Source organism: Salmo salar, unplaced genomic scaffold, assembly GCF_905237065.1.
Source record: "Salmo salar unplaced genomic scaffold, Ssal_v3.1, whole genome shotgun sequence".
NCBI classification, from domain to species: Eukaryota; Metazoa; Chordata; class Actinopteri; order Salmoniformes; family Salmonidae; genus Salmo; species Salmo salar.
Genome location: NW_025550947.1, coordinates 67,479 through 84,986, shown reverse-complemented (window position 1 = coordinate 84,986; position 17,508 = coordinate 67,479). Strand labels below are relative to the sequence as shown.

At 44.3% G+C, this 17,508-nt stretch overlaps 1 protein-coding gene across 1 annotated transcript in view; it reads left to right on the top strand.

The window, feature by feature from the left end:
- LOC106610459 (neuronal acetylcholine receptor subunit alpha-7) overlaps positions 1–11,495 on the top strand; it is a 71,871-nt gene extending 60,376 nt beyond the window's left edge. The window contains 8 exon segments of the mRNA XM_045714189.1: positions 1,221–1,300; positions 1,713–1,880; positions 3,734–3,928; positions 6,938–7,024; positions 8,442–8,551; positions 9,634–9,783; positions 9,786–9,959; positions 10,049–11,495. Coding sequence (XP_045570145.1) covers positions 1,221–1,300; positions 1,713–1,880; positions 3,734–3,928; positions 6,938–7,024; positions 8,442–8,551; positions 9,634–9,783; positions 9,786–9,959; positions 10,049–10,327 — 1,243 coding nt within the window. The 3' untranslated portion in view covers positions 10,328–11,495.
- The last annotated feature ends 6,013 nt before the right edge of the window (positions 11,496–17,508 follow it).

Below are 17,508 nucleotides of genomic sequence, written 5' to 3'. Positions count from 1 at the left end.
ATATGGGAGATTGGCGATGTTTGGACGAATCCTAACAACCATGCCTGCAGCTTCCTCTGAACAAATGGAACAATTATCATATCCGATTATGACAGGGACATGCAGCGAAAAATCAACATTAAATTATGTAAATCCTGATGTGTTCTTTTGGGTTTGGTTACAGTCATTTTTTTGCCTGCATTTAGCGCAAGGGCTTGTTACGCGTCAGCCAATAATGTAGGTTGTTTCCAATCCACTTCCTGTTCTTGTGGCATCAGTCACGTAACCACTCATCATTTCTAAACAGACTAATGGACATCTGCATGAATCAGGAGAATTGTCATCTTTTTCGGGAAGATGAGCACTTTCATTTATTACTCATTGGCTCTCATAATGGGAAACAATCTCTCAATCCTACCCTCTAGGCACTTAAGGTAGGATCTGATCTGTAGAAGCAATATTTACCAGTGAAGGTCAAAAGCCAATTTTATCCAATCAATCACTCTTTTCCCCCAAAAATGTTTTAATATATATCTGGGGAGTAAGGATGGGATGAGCAGGGATGCAGGGGGGGGTGAGGAGGGATGCGGGGGGGTGAACAGGGATGTGGGGGGTTAGTCTAGGCTGTAATATCTGTGATATATGGTGTTTGTTCTGATGTATTTCTGATGGATCACAGTTTGATGGTAGTGTTTCTGATGCCAGTCCCACCACACGCTGAGCCACCTCTGATGAAACCCTTTATGAAGGAGGACCGGATCAATAATATACACACTGTCTGTCTAGCTCAGTACTGAGCCCTCTAAGATATATATCTCTCTCCTCCTCTCTCTGTTTCTCTCTCTCCTTCCATCTTTCTCTCTCTCTCTCCTTCCATCTTTCTCTCTTCTCTGTCCTCTCTTCTTTCTCTCTCTCTTCTATCTCTCTCTGTCTCTCTCTTCTCTATCTCTCTATCTCTCTCTTCTCTCTCTCCTCTCTCTCTCTTCTTTCTCTCTCTTCTCTCTCTCCTCTCTTTTTTCTCTATCTCTCTCTCTTCTCTCTCTCCTCTCTATCTCTCTCTCTTCTCTCTCTCCTCTCTATCTCTCTCTCTCCTCTCTCTCCTCTCTTTTTTCTCTATCTCTCTTCTCTCTCTTCTCACTCTTCTCTCTCTTTCTTTCTATCTCCATGACAACAGACTTAGTTACCCTCCATACAACATCTATCAGATCATTAATCTGTGTCTCTTCACTTCTCTCCTCCAGTGCAGACGAGAGGTTTGATGCTACCTTCCACACCAACGTCCTGGTCAACTCCTCTGGATCCTGCCAGTACATTCCACCAGGTGGGTTACCAGGTTCCTGGGGTTACTGGTCGACACTTATGCTTTGAGGAGGATCACTTAACCTCTACTAACATTTACCCCAACACACTGACCCTTGTATATAGCCTCATTATTGTTATTTTATTGTGTTACTTTTTATTGTTTTTTTAACTTTATTTGGTCAATATTTTCTTAACTATTTATTGAACTGCATTGTTGGTTAAGGGCTTGTAAGTAAGCATTTAACTGTAAGGTCTACACCTGTTGTATTCGACGCATGCGACAAATAAAGTTTGATTTGAAGTGCATTAACTTGAATGTATACTCAGCAATAGAAAATCATGGACAGAAATCAACGATGGCAAAATGTGAATATGACAAGACTGCCCACTCCTCCTTCTCCTCATCCTCCTCTCCTCCTTCCCTCCCCCAGGTATCCTGAAGAGTACCTGCTATATCGATGTTCGCTGGTTCCCCTTCGACGTCCAGAAGTGTGATCTGAAGTTTGGCTCGTGGACATACAACGGCTGGCTGCTGGATCTCCAGATACTGGACGTAGACATCTCCTCATACATCCCCAACGGAGAGTGGGATCTCGTGGGTAAGAGACTGAAGGAGTGTCTCCCTGGAACTCTCTGGAGGAAATGAGGTTCACTTTTTTACAGTAGAGTCAGTGGTACGGTGGTCAACACTCAAATCGAATCAATCTTTATTTATAGTGCACATTTCATACAATGTGCATTACACATTCTGTGCTTACAGTAGATCTCTGACAGAATGCAGCCCTGTTTTAGGTGTCTGCGTCCCATGCCTCTCTGATCCTGAGTGTTCTAGCCCCTGGGCCAGACAGCCACTTATTGAGCCCGGTGTTACGCCTCTTATCCTGCTGCCTGAATTATTCTGTTTCACTTCCTGGTCCCCTGGGCCAGACAGCCACTTATTGAGCCCGGTGTTACGCCTCTTATCCTGCTGCCTGAATTATTCTGTTTCACTTCCTGGTCCCCTGGGCCAGACAGCCACTTATTGAGCCCGGTGTTACGCCTCTTATCCTGCTGCCTGAATTATTCTGTTTCACTTCCTGGTCCCCTGGGCTAGACAGCCAATCAATGTCCAGCTCTGAGTGTGACCGAGCCAGGTGGTATTACAGGTCTATTCTCCTCCCTGAACTACGCTGTTCCCATTCCATGTCATCTATCATTGGATGGATGGTGGCAACGTGCCTCTGGTCTCAGATAGATGCCTCAATAGTGTTGGAATGCCAGTGGCATAAAGTACTTCAGTAAAAATACTTGAATGTACTACTTTAGTAGTTTTTTTGGGTATCTGTACTTTACTTTACTATTTATATTTTTGACAGCTTTTACTTTTACTTCACTACATTCCTAAAGAAAATAATGTACTTTTTACTCCATACATTTTCCTTGACATCCAAAAGTACTCATTACATTTTGAATGCTTAGCAGGACAGGAAAATGGTCCAATTCACACACTTATCAAGAGAACATCCCTGGTCATCTCTACAGCCTCTGATCTGGTGGACTCACTAAACATATGCTTCGTTTGTTAATTATGTAAATGAGGTCTGATTGTTGGAGTGTGCCCCTGGCTATCCGTAAATTAAAATACTAGAAAATGGTGCAGTCTGGTTTGCTTAATATAATGAATTCTAAATCATTTATGGCTTTTACTTTTGACACTTAAGTATATTTAAAACCAGATATTTACATTATTTTACTGGGTGACTTTTACTTGAGTCATTTTCTATTAAGGGGACTTCACTTTTACTCAAGTATGATAACTGGGTGTTTTTCCCCACCACTGGGGAATGCCAGCCTGATGTTTTCTTTCACACTCTCTCTCTCTCTCTCTCACACACACACACACACACACACACACACACACACACACACACACACACACACACACACACACACACACACACACACACACACACACACACACACACACACAGAGTACGCAGCTGGCTGTATGTAACCATGGGGGTATGAGGTGACAGCTGGCCCAGGAAGGGCTCACTAGATTGGGGCACGGCCAGGCAGCTAGCAGGCTCAGCTCCAGACACAGCCCTGGTTCCTCTGCCAGACAAGGTGCAATCCTGGGGCTCTGTTTAGAGTTTAGCGATAGTACCCTTGGTTACGGTCCTATACACAGACACACACACACACACACACACATGTATGGACACACACACACACACACAAATGTTTTTCTGTTGCTAGGTTTTAATCAGTTAAAATAATAATACTTACTTTGAGGTGATGAGTCTGAAATCCTCAAACTCACTAACCAATCAGTGCTCTGCTAGATGTCCTACAATGATTAAAGCCCATCAGAGTGATTGAACCATTTACATTTCTCCTGGAAATCGGGGGTTCGTCTCAAATCTGATGGAGTTGTTAATGTTATGTCCATCTAACCTGCCCCTCCTCCCAGGTGTCCCAGTGAAGCGTAACGAACTGTATTATGACTGCTGTAAGGAGCCCTACCCTGACGTCACCTTTACTGTCACCATGAGGAGGAGGACACTGTACTACGGCCTCAACCTCCTCATCCCCTGTGTCCTCATCTCTGGCCTGGCCCTGCTGGTCTTCCTGCTGCCTGCAGACTCTGGAGAGAAGATCTCCCTGGGTGAGAGGAGGGTTCCACACACAGAGACACACACACACATACCTCATTCTGCGAGGACACTGTGGGTCAGCGTACACTAATCCTTTTATTTTCCTTCCTTTATGCTAATTCTGATATTATGCTTTGAATAAGGCTTTATGCCAACCAGTATTCTTGTAAAGCTATAATGCCAACCAGTATTCTAATAAGACTTAATGCCAACCAGTATTCTAATAAGGCTATAATGCCAACCAGTATTCTAGTAAGGCGTAATGCCAACCAGCACTCGAAGGCTTAATGCCAACCAGTATTCTAATAAGGCTTAATGCCAACCAGTATTCTAATAAGGCTTAATGCCAACCAGTATTCTAATAAGGTTAGAATGCCAACCAGTATTCTAATAAGGCTATAATGCCAACCAGTATTCTAATAAGGCTTAATGCCAACCAGTATTCTAATAAGGCTTAATGCCAACCAGTATTCTAATAAGGCTTAATGCCAACCAGTATTCTAATAAGGCTTAATGCCAACCAGTATTCTAATAAGGCTTAATGCCAACCAGTATTCTAATAAGGCTAGAATGCCAACCAGTACTCTACTAAGGCTTTATGCCAACCAGTATTCTAATAAGGCGTTATGCCAACCAGTATTCTAATAAGGCTTTATGCCAACCAGTACTCTAATAAGGCTTTATGCCAACCAGTACTCTAATAAGGCTTTATGCCAACCAGTATTCTAGTAAGGCTTTATGCCAACCAGTATTCTAATAAGGCTATAATGCCAACCAGTATTCTAGTAAGGCTATAATGCCAACCAGTATTCTAGTAAGACTTTATGCCAACCAGTATTCTAATAAGGCTTTATGCCAACCAGTATTCTAATAAGGCTATAATGCCAAACAGTATTCTAATAAGGCTTTATGCCAACCAGTATTCTAATAAGGCTATAATGCCAACCAATATTCTAATAAGGCTTTATGCCAACCAGTATTCTAATAAGGCTATAATGCCAACCAGTATTCTAGTAAGGCTATAATGCCAACCAGTATTCTAGTAAGGCTATAATGCCAACCAGTATTCTAATAAGGCTTTATGCCAACCAGTATTCTAATAAGGCTATAATGCCAACCAGTATTCTAGTAAGGCTATAATGCCAACCAGTATTCTAGTAAGGCTATAATGCCAACCAGTATTCTAGTAAGGCTATAATGCCAACCAGTATTCTAGTAAGGCTTTATGCCAACCAGTACTCTAATAAGGCTTAATGCCAACCAGTACTCTAATAAGACTTAATGCCAACCAGTATTCTAATAAGGCTATAATGCCAACCAGTATTCTAGTAAGGCTTAATGCCAACCAGTATTCTAGTAAGGCTATAATGCCAACCAGTATTCTAGTAAGGCTTTATGCCAACCAGTACTCTAATAAGGCTTAATGCCAACCAGTATTCTAATAAGACTTAATGCCAACCAGTATTCTAGTAAGGCTAGAATGCCAACCAGTACTCTAATAAGGCTTTATGAAAACCAGTATTCTAATAAGGCTTTATGCCAACCAGTACTCTAATAAGGCTTAATGCCAACCAGTACTCTAATAAGGCTTTATGCCAACCAGTACTCTAATAAGGCTTTATGCCAACCAGTACTCTAATAAGGCTTAATGCCAACCAGTACTCTAATAAGACTTAATGCCAACCAGTATTCTAATAAGGCTTAATGCCAACCAGTATTCTAATAAGGCTTAATGCCAACCAGTATTCTAATAAGGCTATAATGCCAACCAGTATTCTAATAAGGCTATAATGCCAACCAGTATTCTAGTAAGGCTTAATGCCAACCAGCACTCTAATAAGGCTTTATGCCAACCAGTACTCTAATAAGGCTTAATGCCAACCAGTATTCTAGTAAGGCTTAATGCCAACCAGCACTCTAAGGCTTAATGCCAACCAGTATTCTAATAAGGCTTTATGCCAACCAGTACTCTAATAAGGCTTTATGCCAACCAGTACTCTAATAAGGCTTTATGCCAACCAGTATTCTAATAAGGCTTAATGCCAACCAGTATTCGAATAAGGCTTAATGCCAACCAGTATTCTAATAAGGCTTAATGCCAACCAGTATTCTAATAAGGCTAGAATGCCAACCAGTATTCTAATAAGGCTTAATGCCAACCAGTATTCTAATAAGGCTTAATGCCAACCAGTATTCTAATAAGGCTAGAATGCCAACCAGTACTCTAATAAGGCTTTATGCCAACCAGTATTCTAATAAGGCGTTATGCCAACCAGTATTCTAATAAGGCGTTATGCCAACCAGTATTCTAATAAGGCGTTATGCCAACCAGTATTCTAATAAGGCGTTATGCCAACCAGTATTCTAATAAGGCGTTATGCCAACCAGTATTCTAATAAGGCTTTATACTAACCAGTACTCTAAGGCTTTATACTAACCAGTACTCTAAGGTTTTGTGGTTGAAGGACATGAAAGCTATAATACAGATCAAAAGCTGTTCCTCTGAGAGTAGAGGTGAGCTGTATTTTCTCCTCTCTCTCTGTCCCTCCCTGTCCCATCTCTCACTCCACCCCTCTCCCTCTACCCCCACCCCTCTCCCTCTACCCCTACCCATCTCTCCCCCTACCCATCTCTCCCTCTCTACCCCTACCCATCTCTTCCCCTCTACCCCTACCCATCTCTCCCTCTCTACCCCTACCCATCTCTCCCTCTCTACCCCTACCCATCTCTCCCTCTCTACCCCCACCCATCTCTCCCTCTCTACCCCCACTTATCTCCCCCTCTCTACCCCCACCCATCTCTCCCTCTCTGTTCCCCCACCCATCTCTCCCTCTCTACCCCCCACTTATCTCCCCCTCTCTACCCCTACCCATCTCTCCCTCCACTCATCTCTCCCTCTCTACCCCCACCCATCTCTCCCTCTCTACCCCCACTCATCTCTCCCTCTCTACCCCCACCCATCTCTCCCTCTCTACCCCCACTCATCTCTCCCTCTCTACCCCCACCCATCTCTCCCCCAGGTATCACTGTCTTGCTGTCTCTGACTGTCTTCATGTTGCTGGTAGCAGAAATCATGCCGGCTACGTCAGACTCTGTTCCTCTCATCGGTAAAGTATTGATCATCTATTGACTCATCAGTGATTTATTGAGTTTTGTAGAAGCACTATTGTATTTTACATGATTACGCTCATACAAGTTGTGAATTGATTGGTGGTTCAGTATCATCACTAGATACCAAGCTAAATCATGAAACCAATTCAAACTCATGTGTTCCTTATTTAGATCTGGTTGCTATGCCCATATTTCTTGCAGTGGAGGCTGCTGGGGGGAAGGATGACTCATAACAATGGCTGAAATGGAGTAAATGGAACGGTATCAAACTGGTGTTTTGGATCCTATTCCATTACACTCCACTCCAGCCATTATTATGAGCTGTCATCTCCTCAGCAGCCTCCACTGCTTTCTTGGTAAGTTGACCACACACAGTTAAGTATAGAATAGCCACTCATAAACCCAGTGTAATACCCCATGACCAAACATCTAACTAATATGGTTTCCACACTACACAAGGTATTCGTATTACAGAGCTAAGGTGTTCTGTTTTCCCTTCTAGCAGCCGATATTTACCTCAGGCTTTAATCAGCTAGACAGGAGAGGTGTAGAAGGAACAGCATGACTGCTTCCCAAATGGCACCCTATTCCCTATTTAGTGCACTACTGGTCAAAAGTAGTGCACTATGTAGGGAATAGGGTGCCAGTACATGATTGATGGAAGGAATCAATTCCCAGGAAAGAGAGGAGACGTTGATAGAATGAAGAGCTCAGAGGGCTGACAGGGTGTTAGGGATGTTACCACCTCAGGCAGACAGGTGGTTACTGTTCTCATCTTCTGTTAAAATACCTATCTGTGTCGCTCTCTCTTTATCGCTCTCTCTTTATCTCTCTCTCCCTGTCTCTCTCTCTCTCTCTTTATCTCTCTCTCCCTGTCTCTCTCTCTCTTTATCTCTCTCTGTCTCTCTGTTTCTCTCTATCTCTCTCTCTTTATCTCTCTCTCTCTCCCTCTCTCTCTGTTTCTCTCTCTCTTTATCTCTCTCTCCCTCTCTCTCTCTGTTTCTCTCTCTCTCTATCCTTCTTTTTCTCTATTTCTACCCCTCTTTGTCTTTCGCGCTCTCCTCTTTCTCTCTCACCTTGTTCTATTCCTCTCTCTCTCGTTCTCTTTCTCTCTCTATCCTGAAGCAGGGGATAACCTGTTAATCACCTGTTAAAATACCTCTCTTTTCTACCTTTCCTCATCCATCTCTTTCCAGTATTCTATCATCTATATCTCTATGTTCCTGCCCAGTACTTTCCAGTATTCTATAATCTATATCTCTATGTCCCTGCCCAGTACTTTCCACTGTTCTATCATCTATATCTCTATGTTTCTGCCCAGTACTTTCCAGTATTCTATTATTTCTATGTGTTCCATCCCACTACAATGATTTCTAATATTGATATCTATAATCTATATTTCTGTTGTTGCAGGCCAGTATTTTTCATTCGCCATGATGATCGTGGGTCTCTCTCTCGTCGTCACGGTTCTCGTTCTACAGTTCCACCATCACGACCCTCACGGGGTAAAGATGCCTAAATGGGTAGGTAACCATGGTTACATGACATTTCCTGCTAACCTCTTTGTGTCATGTCCTCTTAACTGACGCCTTGAGTCGTAGAGTAGTTCCGGTTATGTCTGCCACGGAAAAATACATTCCAATTCTCTTAGTGGTCCTTGACTCTGGTTGTGCTCGAGTAGAGGAGTTGTAGAAGTCGTTTAGCTGTTAAAGTTCAGTTTGTTTGTCATCCGTGTGACTTCACCAACTCTGATCCTGTAGTACCACAGTGTGTACAAGGGGATGGTGTCCACAACACCTTAGACTCATCTTAGAATCTCCCCACTTCCTCCCCAAAGTGGGAGTTGTCAGAGGAAGTGGAAGAGTGTTAATGTAAGAACAACACACAGTCAAATCCTGTCATACAAGAAAACAGGAAATACCTCTTACCCCAGGACACGTCACAAGAATGAAAGAGTAACACAAACGTTGCTGGGGTACCAGATCACTCCAAGGCCTTCGCTAGACAGCTCATTGCTCATTGACTAGGCCTATGTCATCTCATCTCAGGTCTTAAAGTGTCAGTCCACTTCCATCCAATATTCACACGATCCTGTAGAGCATTGGAACACCAAGTGGCTGTAGTTCAAAGTCATAGAGACGGCTCATTGACTAGGCCTATGTCATCGTAACGTATGCCACTTCCTGAAGTGTCACTTCTGCCCTGGCAGACAAACAGTGCCTGAGGGGATGACTGGCTCTCTCAGACAGGCCAGACATGTTTTAAACATGAAGCATCTCCAGCCCTGTAGAGCCTCTCTGTGTCCTAGTCTGCCAGTGTACATGTGAAGACCTGGTCTACCTCTGAATATCCTTGTACATCTGTGCCTTATAGCGTTATCTATGGTGCTTTTTCTGTCAACAATGTAATGTGTTCACGACGTATGTGTTTTATTGCTTTTATTACCCTAAAATTGCCAAAATGTTTAATATCAGTGCACTGTCCCTTTTTGGGAGCTGCCACCTTTCTCTCTCTGTCTTCACCTTTCCCTCCTCTCTCCCTTTTTCTCCGTCTCTCCTCACACTCTCTCTCTCTTTCCTCACCCCTGCCTCCACTGCCTCTCTAGATGCGAGTCATCCTCCTCAACTGGTGCGCCTGGTTCCTCCGCATGAAGAAGCCTGGCGAGGAACGCAAGACAACCACCCCCTCCACCGTCACCACCAACACCAATACTACCCCCAGCTCCACCACAGGAGGCTACAAGTACTCCCACCCTCCCCTCACCACGCCAGCACCAGCTCCATCCAGATGGGCTCCATCCCTGGGGGACAGCCCTCCAATACCTCAACCACCAACGGCAACATGAACCTGTACTTCGGCTACCACTCCATGGGTATGGGAGGGATGGGATCCTTGGGGGGTCTCACGATAACCCCTGCTGCCCGCCTAGCAGTGACTCTTCTGGGGTTGGGGTCTGCAGTGGAGGGGTTGGGGGTGGTAGTCAGACCACGGGGACAGGTGGAACATGTTCCCCCAACGAGGCGCTACTCTCCGACCGGGACGTGGGGATCCTCCGGAGGTTGACGGTGGACCAGATCCCGGAGATCGGGCGGATCCTGGAGGAAGTTCATTTTATCGCCCAGAGGTTCAGGGAGCAGGACGAGGGAGAGGCGGTCTGCAGCGAGTGGAAGTTTGCGGCGGCGGTCGTGGATCGTCTTTGTCTCGTGGCGTTCACGATCTTCTCCATCATCGGCACGTTTACCATCCTCATGTCGGCGCCCAACTTCCTAGAGGCTGTGACCAAGGATTACCTCACATAATGTGGATTTTATCTCGGCTGGCTAATTGGGCAAACGCTAACGAACACTGTAGCTAATTGGCTAACGCTAACTAGCGCTTTAGCTATAATGCTAAACAATACAAACTGTAGCTAACCGCCTCTACTCTGTGAAGCCACTGAAAACCACCTCCCAGTTTTGAGATAAAATAATCTCTAGAGTTATGACTTGTTATGACACCAGTACTTGGAACACCAAATGTCTATATTTTGATAATGGTTGTGTATTATTATGGTGATATACAGTATATCTTCCATGTGGGTGTGGTTACTGTCAAAATGGCTACCGTAGCTGTAGTTGTGCTTACCACTCATTCAGTAACAGTACTGTCAACATGGCTTCCGTAGCTGTAGTCAATGCTTACCTCTCGTTCAGTAACAGTACTGTCAACATGGCTTCCGTAGCTGTAGTCGTGCTTACCACTCGTTCAGTAATGTTACTGTCAACATGGCTTCCGTAGCTGTCGTCTATGCTTACCACTCGTTCAGTAACGTTACTGTCAAAATGGCTTCCGTAGCTGTAGTCGTGCTTACCACTCGTTCAGTAACAGTACTGTCAAAATGGCTTCCATAGCTGTAGTCGTGCTTACCACTCGTTCAGTAACAGTACTGTCAAAATGGCTTCCGTAGCTGTCGTCTATGCTTACCACTCGTTCAGTAACAGTACTGTCAAAATGGCTTCCGTAGCTGTAGTCAATGCTTACCACTCGTTCAGTAACAGTACCTCAGTATATAGTATGTGAGGCTATAGTTCTAGAACAGTGTGTGAATTCACTGACACACTTTTTATCCCTTTCCCTATCACCATTTAATTTCAACCGTTTCTTCTAGCCACTTTTGTATAGATAACCTCATTGACGTTCCTCTTCCCCTTCTTCTTTCTCTCCATTTTTATTGTTTTCCTTTCTTTCCCCATATTTTCACCCTTTACCACCTCACCTGGTTTCACTTCTGCCCCTCTTTCACTGTTCATCTTTCCATTAATCTGTCCCCCACCCCTCCTTTCTCCCTCTGTTCCCCAGACCATCAGCCAGATCTTTCTCTACTTTCCCCTTTCACTTGACACTTTTCTCCCTCTGTCCCCCATCCCTCCTGTCCCTCTGTCCCCCACCACTCCTCTCCCTCTGTCCCCCATCCCTCCTGTCCCTCTGTCCCCCATCCCTCCTGTCCCTCTGTCCCCCATCCCTCCTGTCCCTCTGTCCCCCACCCCTCCTCTCCCTCTGTCCCCCATCCCTCCTGTCCCTCTGTCCCCCATCCCTCCTGTCCCTCTGTCCCCCATCCCTCCTGTCCCTCTGTCCCCCACCACTCCTCTCCCTCTGTCCCCCATCCCTCCTGTCCCTCTGTCCCCCATCCCTCCTGTCCCTCTGTCCCCCATCCCTCCTGTCCCTCTGTCCCCCACCCCTCCTCTCCCTCTGTCCCCCATCCCTCCTGTCCCTCTGTCCCCCATCCCTCCTGTCCCTCTGTCCCCCATCCCTCCTGTCCCTCTGTCCCCCACCCCTCCTCTCCCTCTGTCCCCCAGACCATCAGTCAGATATAACTGCAGTATACAGTGCATTGGATAAGTATTCAGACCCCTTGACTTGTTCCACATTTTGTTACGTTACAGCCTTATTCTAAAATTGATTAAATGTTTTTTTCCCTCATCAATCTACACACAATACCCCATAATGACAAAGCAAAAACAGTTTTTTTTAAATAAAATAAAACGGATATCACATTTACATAAGTATTCAGACCCTTTACTCAGTACTTTGTTGAAACACCTTTGGCAGCGATTACAGCCTTGAGTCTTCCTGGGTATGACACTACAAGCTTGGCACACCTGTATTTGGGGAGTCTATTCTTCTCTGCAGATCCTCTCAAGCTCTGTCAGGTTGGATGGGGAGCGTCGCTGCACAGCTATTTTCAGATCTCTCCAGAGACGTTTGATCGGGTTCTAGTCTGGCTCTGGCTAGGCCACTCCTGTGTCGTCTTGGCTTTGTCCGTAGGGTCGTTGTCCTGTTGAAAGGTGAACCTTCACCCCAGTCTGAGGTCCTGAGCGCTCTGGAGCAGGTTTTCATCAAGTATCTCTCTCTGTACTTTGCGCCATTCATCTTTCCCTCGATCCTGACTAGTCTCCCAGTCCCTGCCACTGAAAAACATCCCCACAGCATGATGCTGCCATGACCATGCTTCACCGTAGGGACTGTGCCAGGTTTCCTCCGGATGTGAAGCTTGGTATTCAGGCCAAGGAGTTAAATTCTGGTTTCATCAGACCAGATAATCTTGTTTCTCATGGTCTGAGAGTCTTTAGGTGCCTTTTGGCAAACTCCAAGCAGGCTGTTATGTGTCTTTTACTGAGGAGTGGCTTCTGTTTGGCCACTCTACCATAAAGGCCTGATTGGTGGAGTGCTGCAGAGATGGTTGTCCTTCTGGGAGGTTCTCCAATCTCCACAAAGGAACTCTAGAGCTCTCTGAGTGACCATCGGGTTCTTGGTCACCTCCCTGACCAAGGCCCTTCTCCCCCGATTGCTCAGTTTGGCCCGGGCGGCCAGCTCTAGGAAGAGTCTTGTTGGTTCCAAACTTCTTCCATTTAAGAATGATGGAGGCCACTGTGTTCTTGGGGAACTTCAATGCTGCAGAAATGTTTTGGTACCCTTTCCCAGATCTGTGCCTCGACACAATCCTGTCTCGAAGCTTTACGGACAATTCCTTCGACCTCATGGCTTGGTTTTTGCTCTGACATGCACTGTCAACTGTGGGACCTTATATAGACAGGTGTGTTACTTTCCAAATCATGTCCAATCAATTGAATTTACCACAGGTCGACTCCAATCAATTTATAGAAACATTTCAATGATGATCATTGGAAACAGGATGCACCTGAGCTCAATTTCAAGTCTCATAGAAAAGGGTCTGAATACTTTTGTAAATAAGGCATTTCTTACTTTTAATACATTTGCAAAAAAATCTAAAAAACTGTTTTTGTTTTGTCATTATGGGGTGTTGTGTTGATTGATGAGGGAAATATTTGATTTAATCCATTTTAGAATAAGGCTGTAACGTAACAACATGTGGAACAAGTCAAGGGGTCTGAATACTTATCCAATGCACTGGATAAGTAGTAACAGTTTTTCAGGTTCCATTTCACTGTGGTTCCATTTCATTTAAGCTCCGCTTCTCCTCCCCAGTAACCTTATTAAACTGTATCTAGCTAGAACTGCATACCATCACTGCAGATCAGATAGGAGAATCTATGGACCCATTAACTCCCTGGTTCTCCTCTAAAACCTCTCTCTAATGGCACAGCTATATGTCATCTGTGTAGAATATCATACTCTTTGCTAACTTTGCTAACTGAGCCACATTCCTTCAGCATGTGAGCATTATATTTGTGAAGCAGTATGTTAGCGTCGGATTTGTAGCTGGTCGTCATCAATACCAGGGTATATCTAAATCTTCATAGATGTTTTTCAAGTAAAACTCAACATAAAAAAACAAGTTTAAGGATACAGTGACACTTAAAAAACGTATTAGAAAATATATTTTCCTAAGAAGCCCTGTGTGTTTTCCCACGGCGGACACAGACGTTGAACCTTTCGTAGTTGTTTTAGTGTTGTGTTCTCTAATACTGTGTGAAATGAAAGTCTTTCCTCATTATCGTTAAGCAAAGGACATGAAACCCGGATGACTGGGGGTATTATTGACAGAAAACCCCCTGATGTATACCACAATGTGTGTCTAACCTCGTCGCCGTGTCAACACAACTACAGTAAACTAACTCTCACTACGGTGATCATCTTATCGTTAAACAGATGACATCAAACATTGAATTACAACTGTCTATTGCTCTATTGTCTTCAGCTGGCTTGTATCACTACTGTCTATAGTTCTATTGTCTTCATGACACTGACAGAACTCAGACTGGGCCCGCTGATTCGGACATGAGAAAGGAGGTCATTAAAACAACAGACATTTTGAGAGAGAGAGATCCTAGACTGGGGCTGGAGGTCCAAAGGACAAAGGTTTGTGGGGTCAGAGACGTCGCCTGATCCACCATCCTGACCACTGCTCTGTTTGGTTTCACCATACCCTGTAGAGGAACAGGATGTGATCTTGTAAGATCAGGGGCCCGTATCCACAAAGCCTTGGAGTAGGAGTGCTGATCTAGGATCTGTCCATGCAACCTTATTCATTATGAACTAAAAGGCCAAACTGAGCCTAGATCAGCACTTGTACTCTGAGACACTTTGGATATGGGCTCTGAGCCAATCAAAGACGAGGAAAGCCCTAATGGGAAGACCACTGTGCTGTCATCAGGTCATTGAAATTCAACTTTATCCATCAACACGTCACGTTACGTAACAGACACACAAGACTTACCTGTGTCTCCTAAAGGAATGCTGTTGTATCCCTGTCCTGTTGGAACAAGCTTCCTGAACCGTTGGATTTCACAACCGGATATCACGTCTTTATCTGGCCAATAGTCTATCATGTAGACATTTTGTAGAGGATCATGTTTCCTCCCTGTGTGTAATCACTGTCATGCCTAGTATTGGACATACCATGTTTTGTCCTCTCCACTGTGTTAACTGATGTGTGCTGAGTGTTTTTGCACAAAATGGCTAAAGAATATCACAAATGTTTTTGAAAATGATATCTAACTAAAATGGGATAAGTTTTGAGTTTCCTACCTGTATTTGACAATACGATTAATCACATTTAAAAAAGAAATCTAAGTCACTCTGATGCCCGTAGTTGGGTGTCAGCCATTTGTCACAATTGTCACGAGTGTGGTAATATCTTGTTGATGGGTGTGTCTGTGCCTCTCTGTGTGTAATGTCTCCTTAGAAACATGTACATGCATTACCAGTGTATATTATTATACAACAATAAAGAGAGAAAACGAAGTTTACTCCAAAAGGGTTCAATCATTCAGGGCCCAGGTAAAAACTCTCGTCCCTATAGTTCTAACACAGTTCATCCAGAAACTGTCTCTGTTGCGGTGTCAGTTTATAATATCAATTTACTACCTGGAACTAGGGCCCAGAGTTTTCCCTGAACCTAACCTGGGAAAAACTTCTAACTCACGTTATGGCCCTCCATCTGTCTGTCTTTCTGTCTGTGCTGTCAGCTTCCAGAGGAGGATATGACGGTGACGTCATCAACTCATGGCCCTGGTGCAAATGTTCTTTGATTCATGAAGGTAGTGAGGGTGTATGGAGGGTGTATGGAGGGTGTATTTCATCTGCATGGCTTTAGATCCTGCTTGACAAACACCGTCTGGGGAGCTGAATCACTTAGCAGTCTGAGGGAGAATCTTACAATACACCTTCAAGGCATCACAGGTGGTTTCGCTCTGTTTACTCTTCAGACACACTGCTTTATTGTGTGTGTGTGTGTGTGTGTGTGTGTCCGTCCGTCCGCACACCTGGAAATCCTCTTATTCCAGCAGGTCTGTTCTGTTTCTCCTCTGGGTCTTCTGGGACGCTGTTGCTGCAGGAATACTGAGCTAAGATCTGTGACAGAGGCTTTGAAACCGCTACAGATCCTGCTGTGCTGTGTGCTTGCGATGTGTGGGTGTCTGTGAGAGAGGGAGATTGTGGTGTGTTTCTCCCAGTGTTTGTATGTGTGTGTCCACAAATCCTCACTGTGTCCAGATGTCTGTGGTAATAGATTCATGGACACACACAGAAAGCCTTTTTCCCATCCACACCTCAGGTTTTAGATGCACTGTCGGATCCCTTTAAACAACCGACTGGACCGTCTCAATTCAATGTCTCTGCATTTGTAAAACAGCTTCCTTTTTTAAATGACAGGGACTCGAAACGCACAGAAGGCTTTGAACACATTTAATGGAATATCCGTTGTGTTTCGCTCCAGCCTTGCAGCACAGTCTGCCGGTAACACTATTTATCATGGAACACATTTTAATAACATTTAAAAATCAACTACTACAGTTGAAGTGGGAAGTTTACGTACACCTTAGCCAAATATAGTTAAACTCAGTTTTCACAATTCCTGACATTTAATCCTAGTAAAAATTCCCTGTCTTAGGTCAGTTAGGATCACCACTTTATTTTAAGAATGTGAAATGTCAGAATAATAGTAGAGAGTGATTTATTTCAGCTTTTATTTCTTTCATCACATTCCCAGTGGGTCAGAAGTTTACATACACTCAATTCGTATTTGGTAGTATTGCCTTTAAATTGTTTCGGGCAGCCTTCCACAAGCTTCCCACAATAAGTTGGGTGAATTTTGGCCCATTCCTCCTGACAGAGCTGGTGTAATTGAGTCAGGTTTGTAGGCCTCCTTGCTTGCACATGCTTTTTCAGTTCTGCCCACACATTTTCTATGGGATTGAGGTCAGGGCTTTGTGATGGCCACTCCAAAACCTTGACTTTGTTGTCCTTAAGCCATTTTGCCACAACTTTGGAAGTTTGCTTGGGGTCATTGTCCATTTGGAAGACCCATTTGCGACCAAGCTTTAACTTCCTGACTGATGTCTTGAGATGTTGCTTATCCACATAATTTTCCTCCTCATGATGCCATCTATTTTGTGAAGTGCACCAGTCCCTCCTGCAGCAAAGCACTCCCACAACATGATGCTGCCACCCCCGTGCTTCACGGTTGGGATGGTGTTCTTCGGCTTGCAAGCCTCTCCCTTTTTCCTCCAAACAAAACGATGGTCATTATAACCAAACAGTTCTATTTTTGTTTAATCAGACCAGAGGACATTTCTCCAAAAAGTACGGTCTTTGTCCCCATGTGCAGTTGCAAACAGTAGTCTGGCTTTTTTATGGCGGTTTTAGAGCAGTGGCTTCTTCCTTGCTTAGCGGCCTTTCAGGTTATGTCGATATAGGACTCGTTTTACTGTGGATATGGATACTGTTGTACCTGTTTCCTCCAGCATCTTCACAAGGTCCTTTGCTGTTGTTCTGGGATTGATTTGCACTTTTCGCACCAAAGTACGTTCATCTCTAGGAGACAGAATGAATCTCCTTCCTGAGCGGTATGACGGCTGCGTGGTCCCATGGTGTTTATACTTGCCGACTATTGTTTGTACAGATGAACGTGGTACCTTTAGGCGTTTGGAAATTGCTCCCAAGGATGAACCAGACTTGTGGAGGTCTACAATTTTTTTTCTGAGGTCTTGGCTGATTTCTTTTGATTTTCTCATCATGT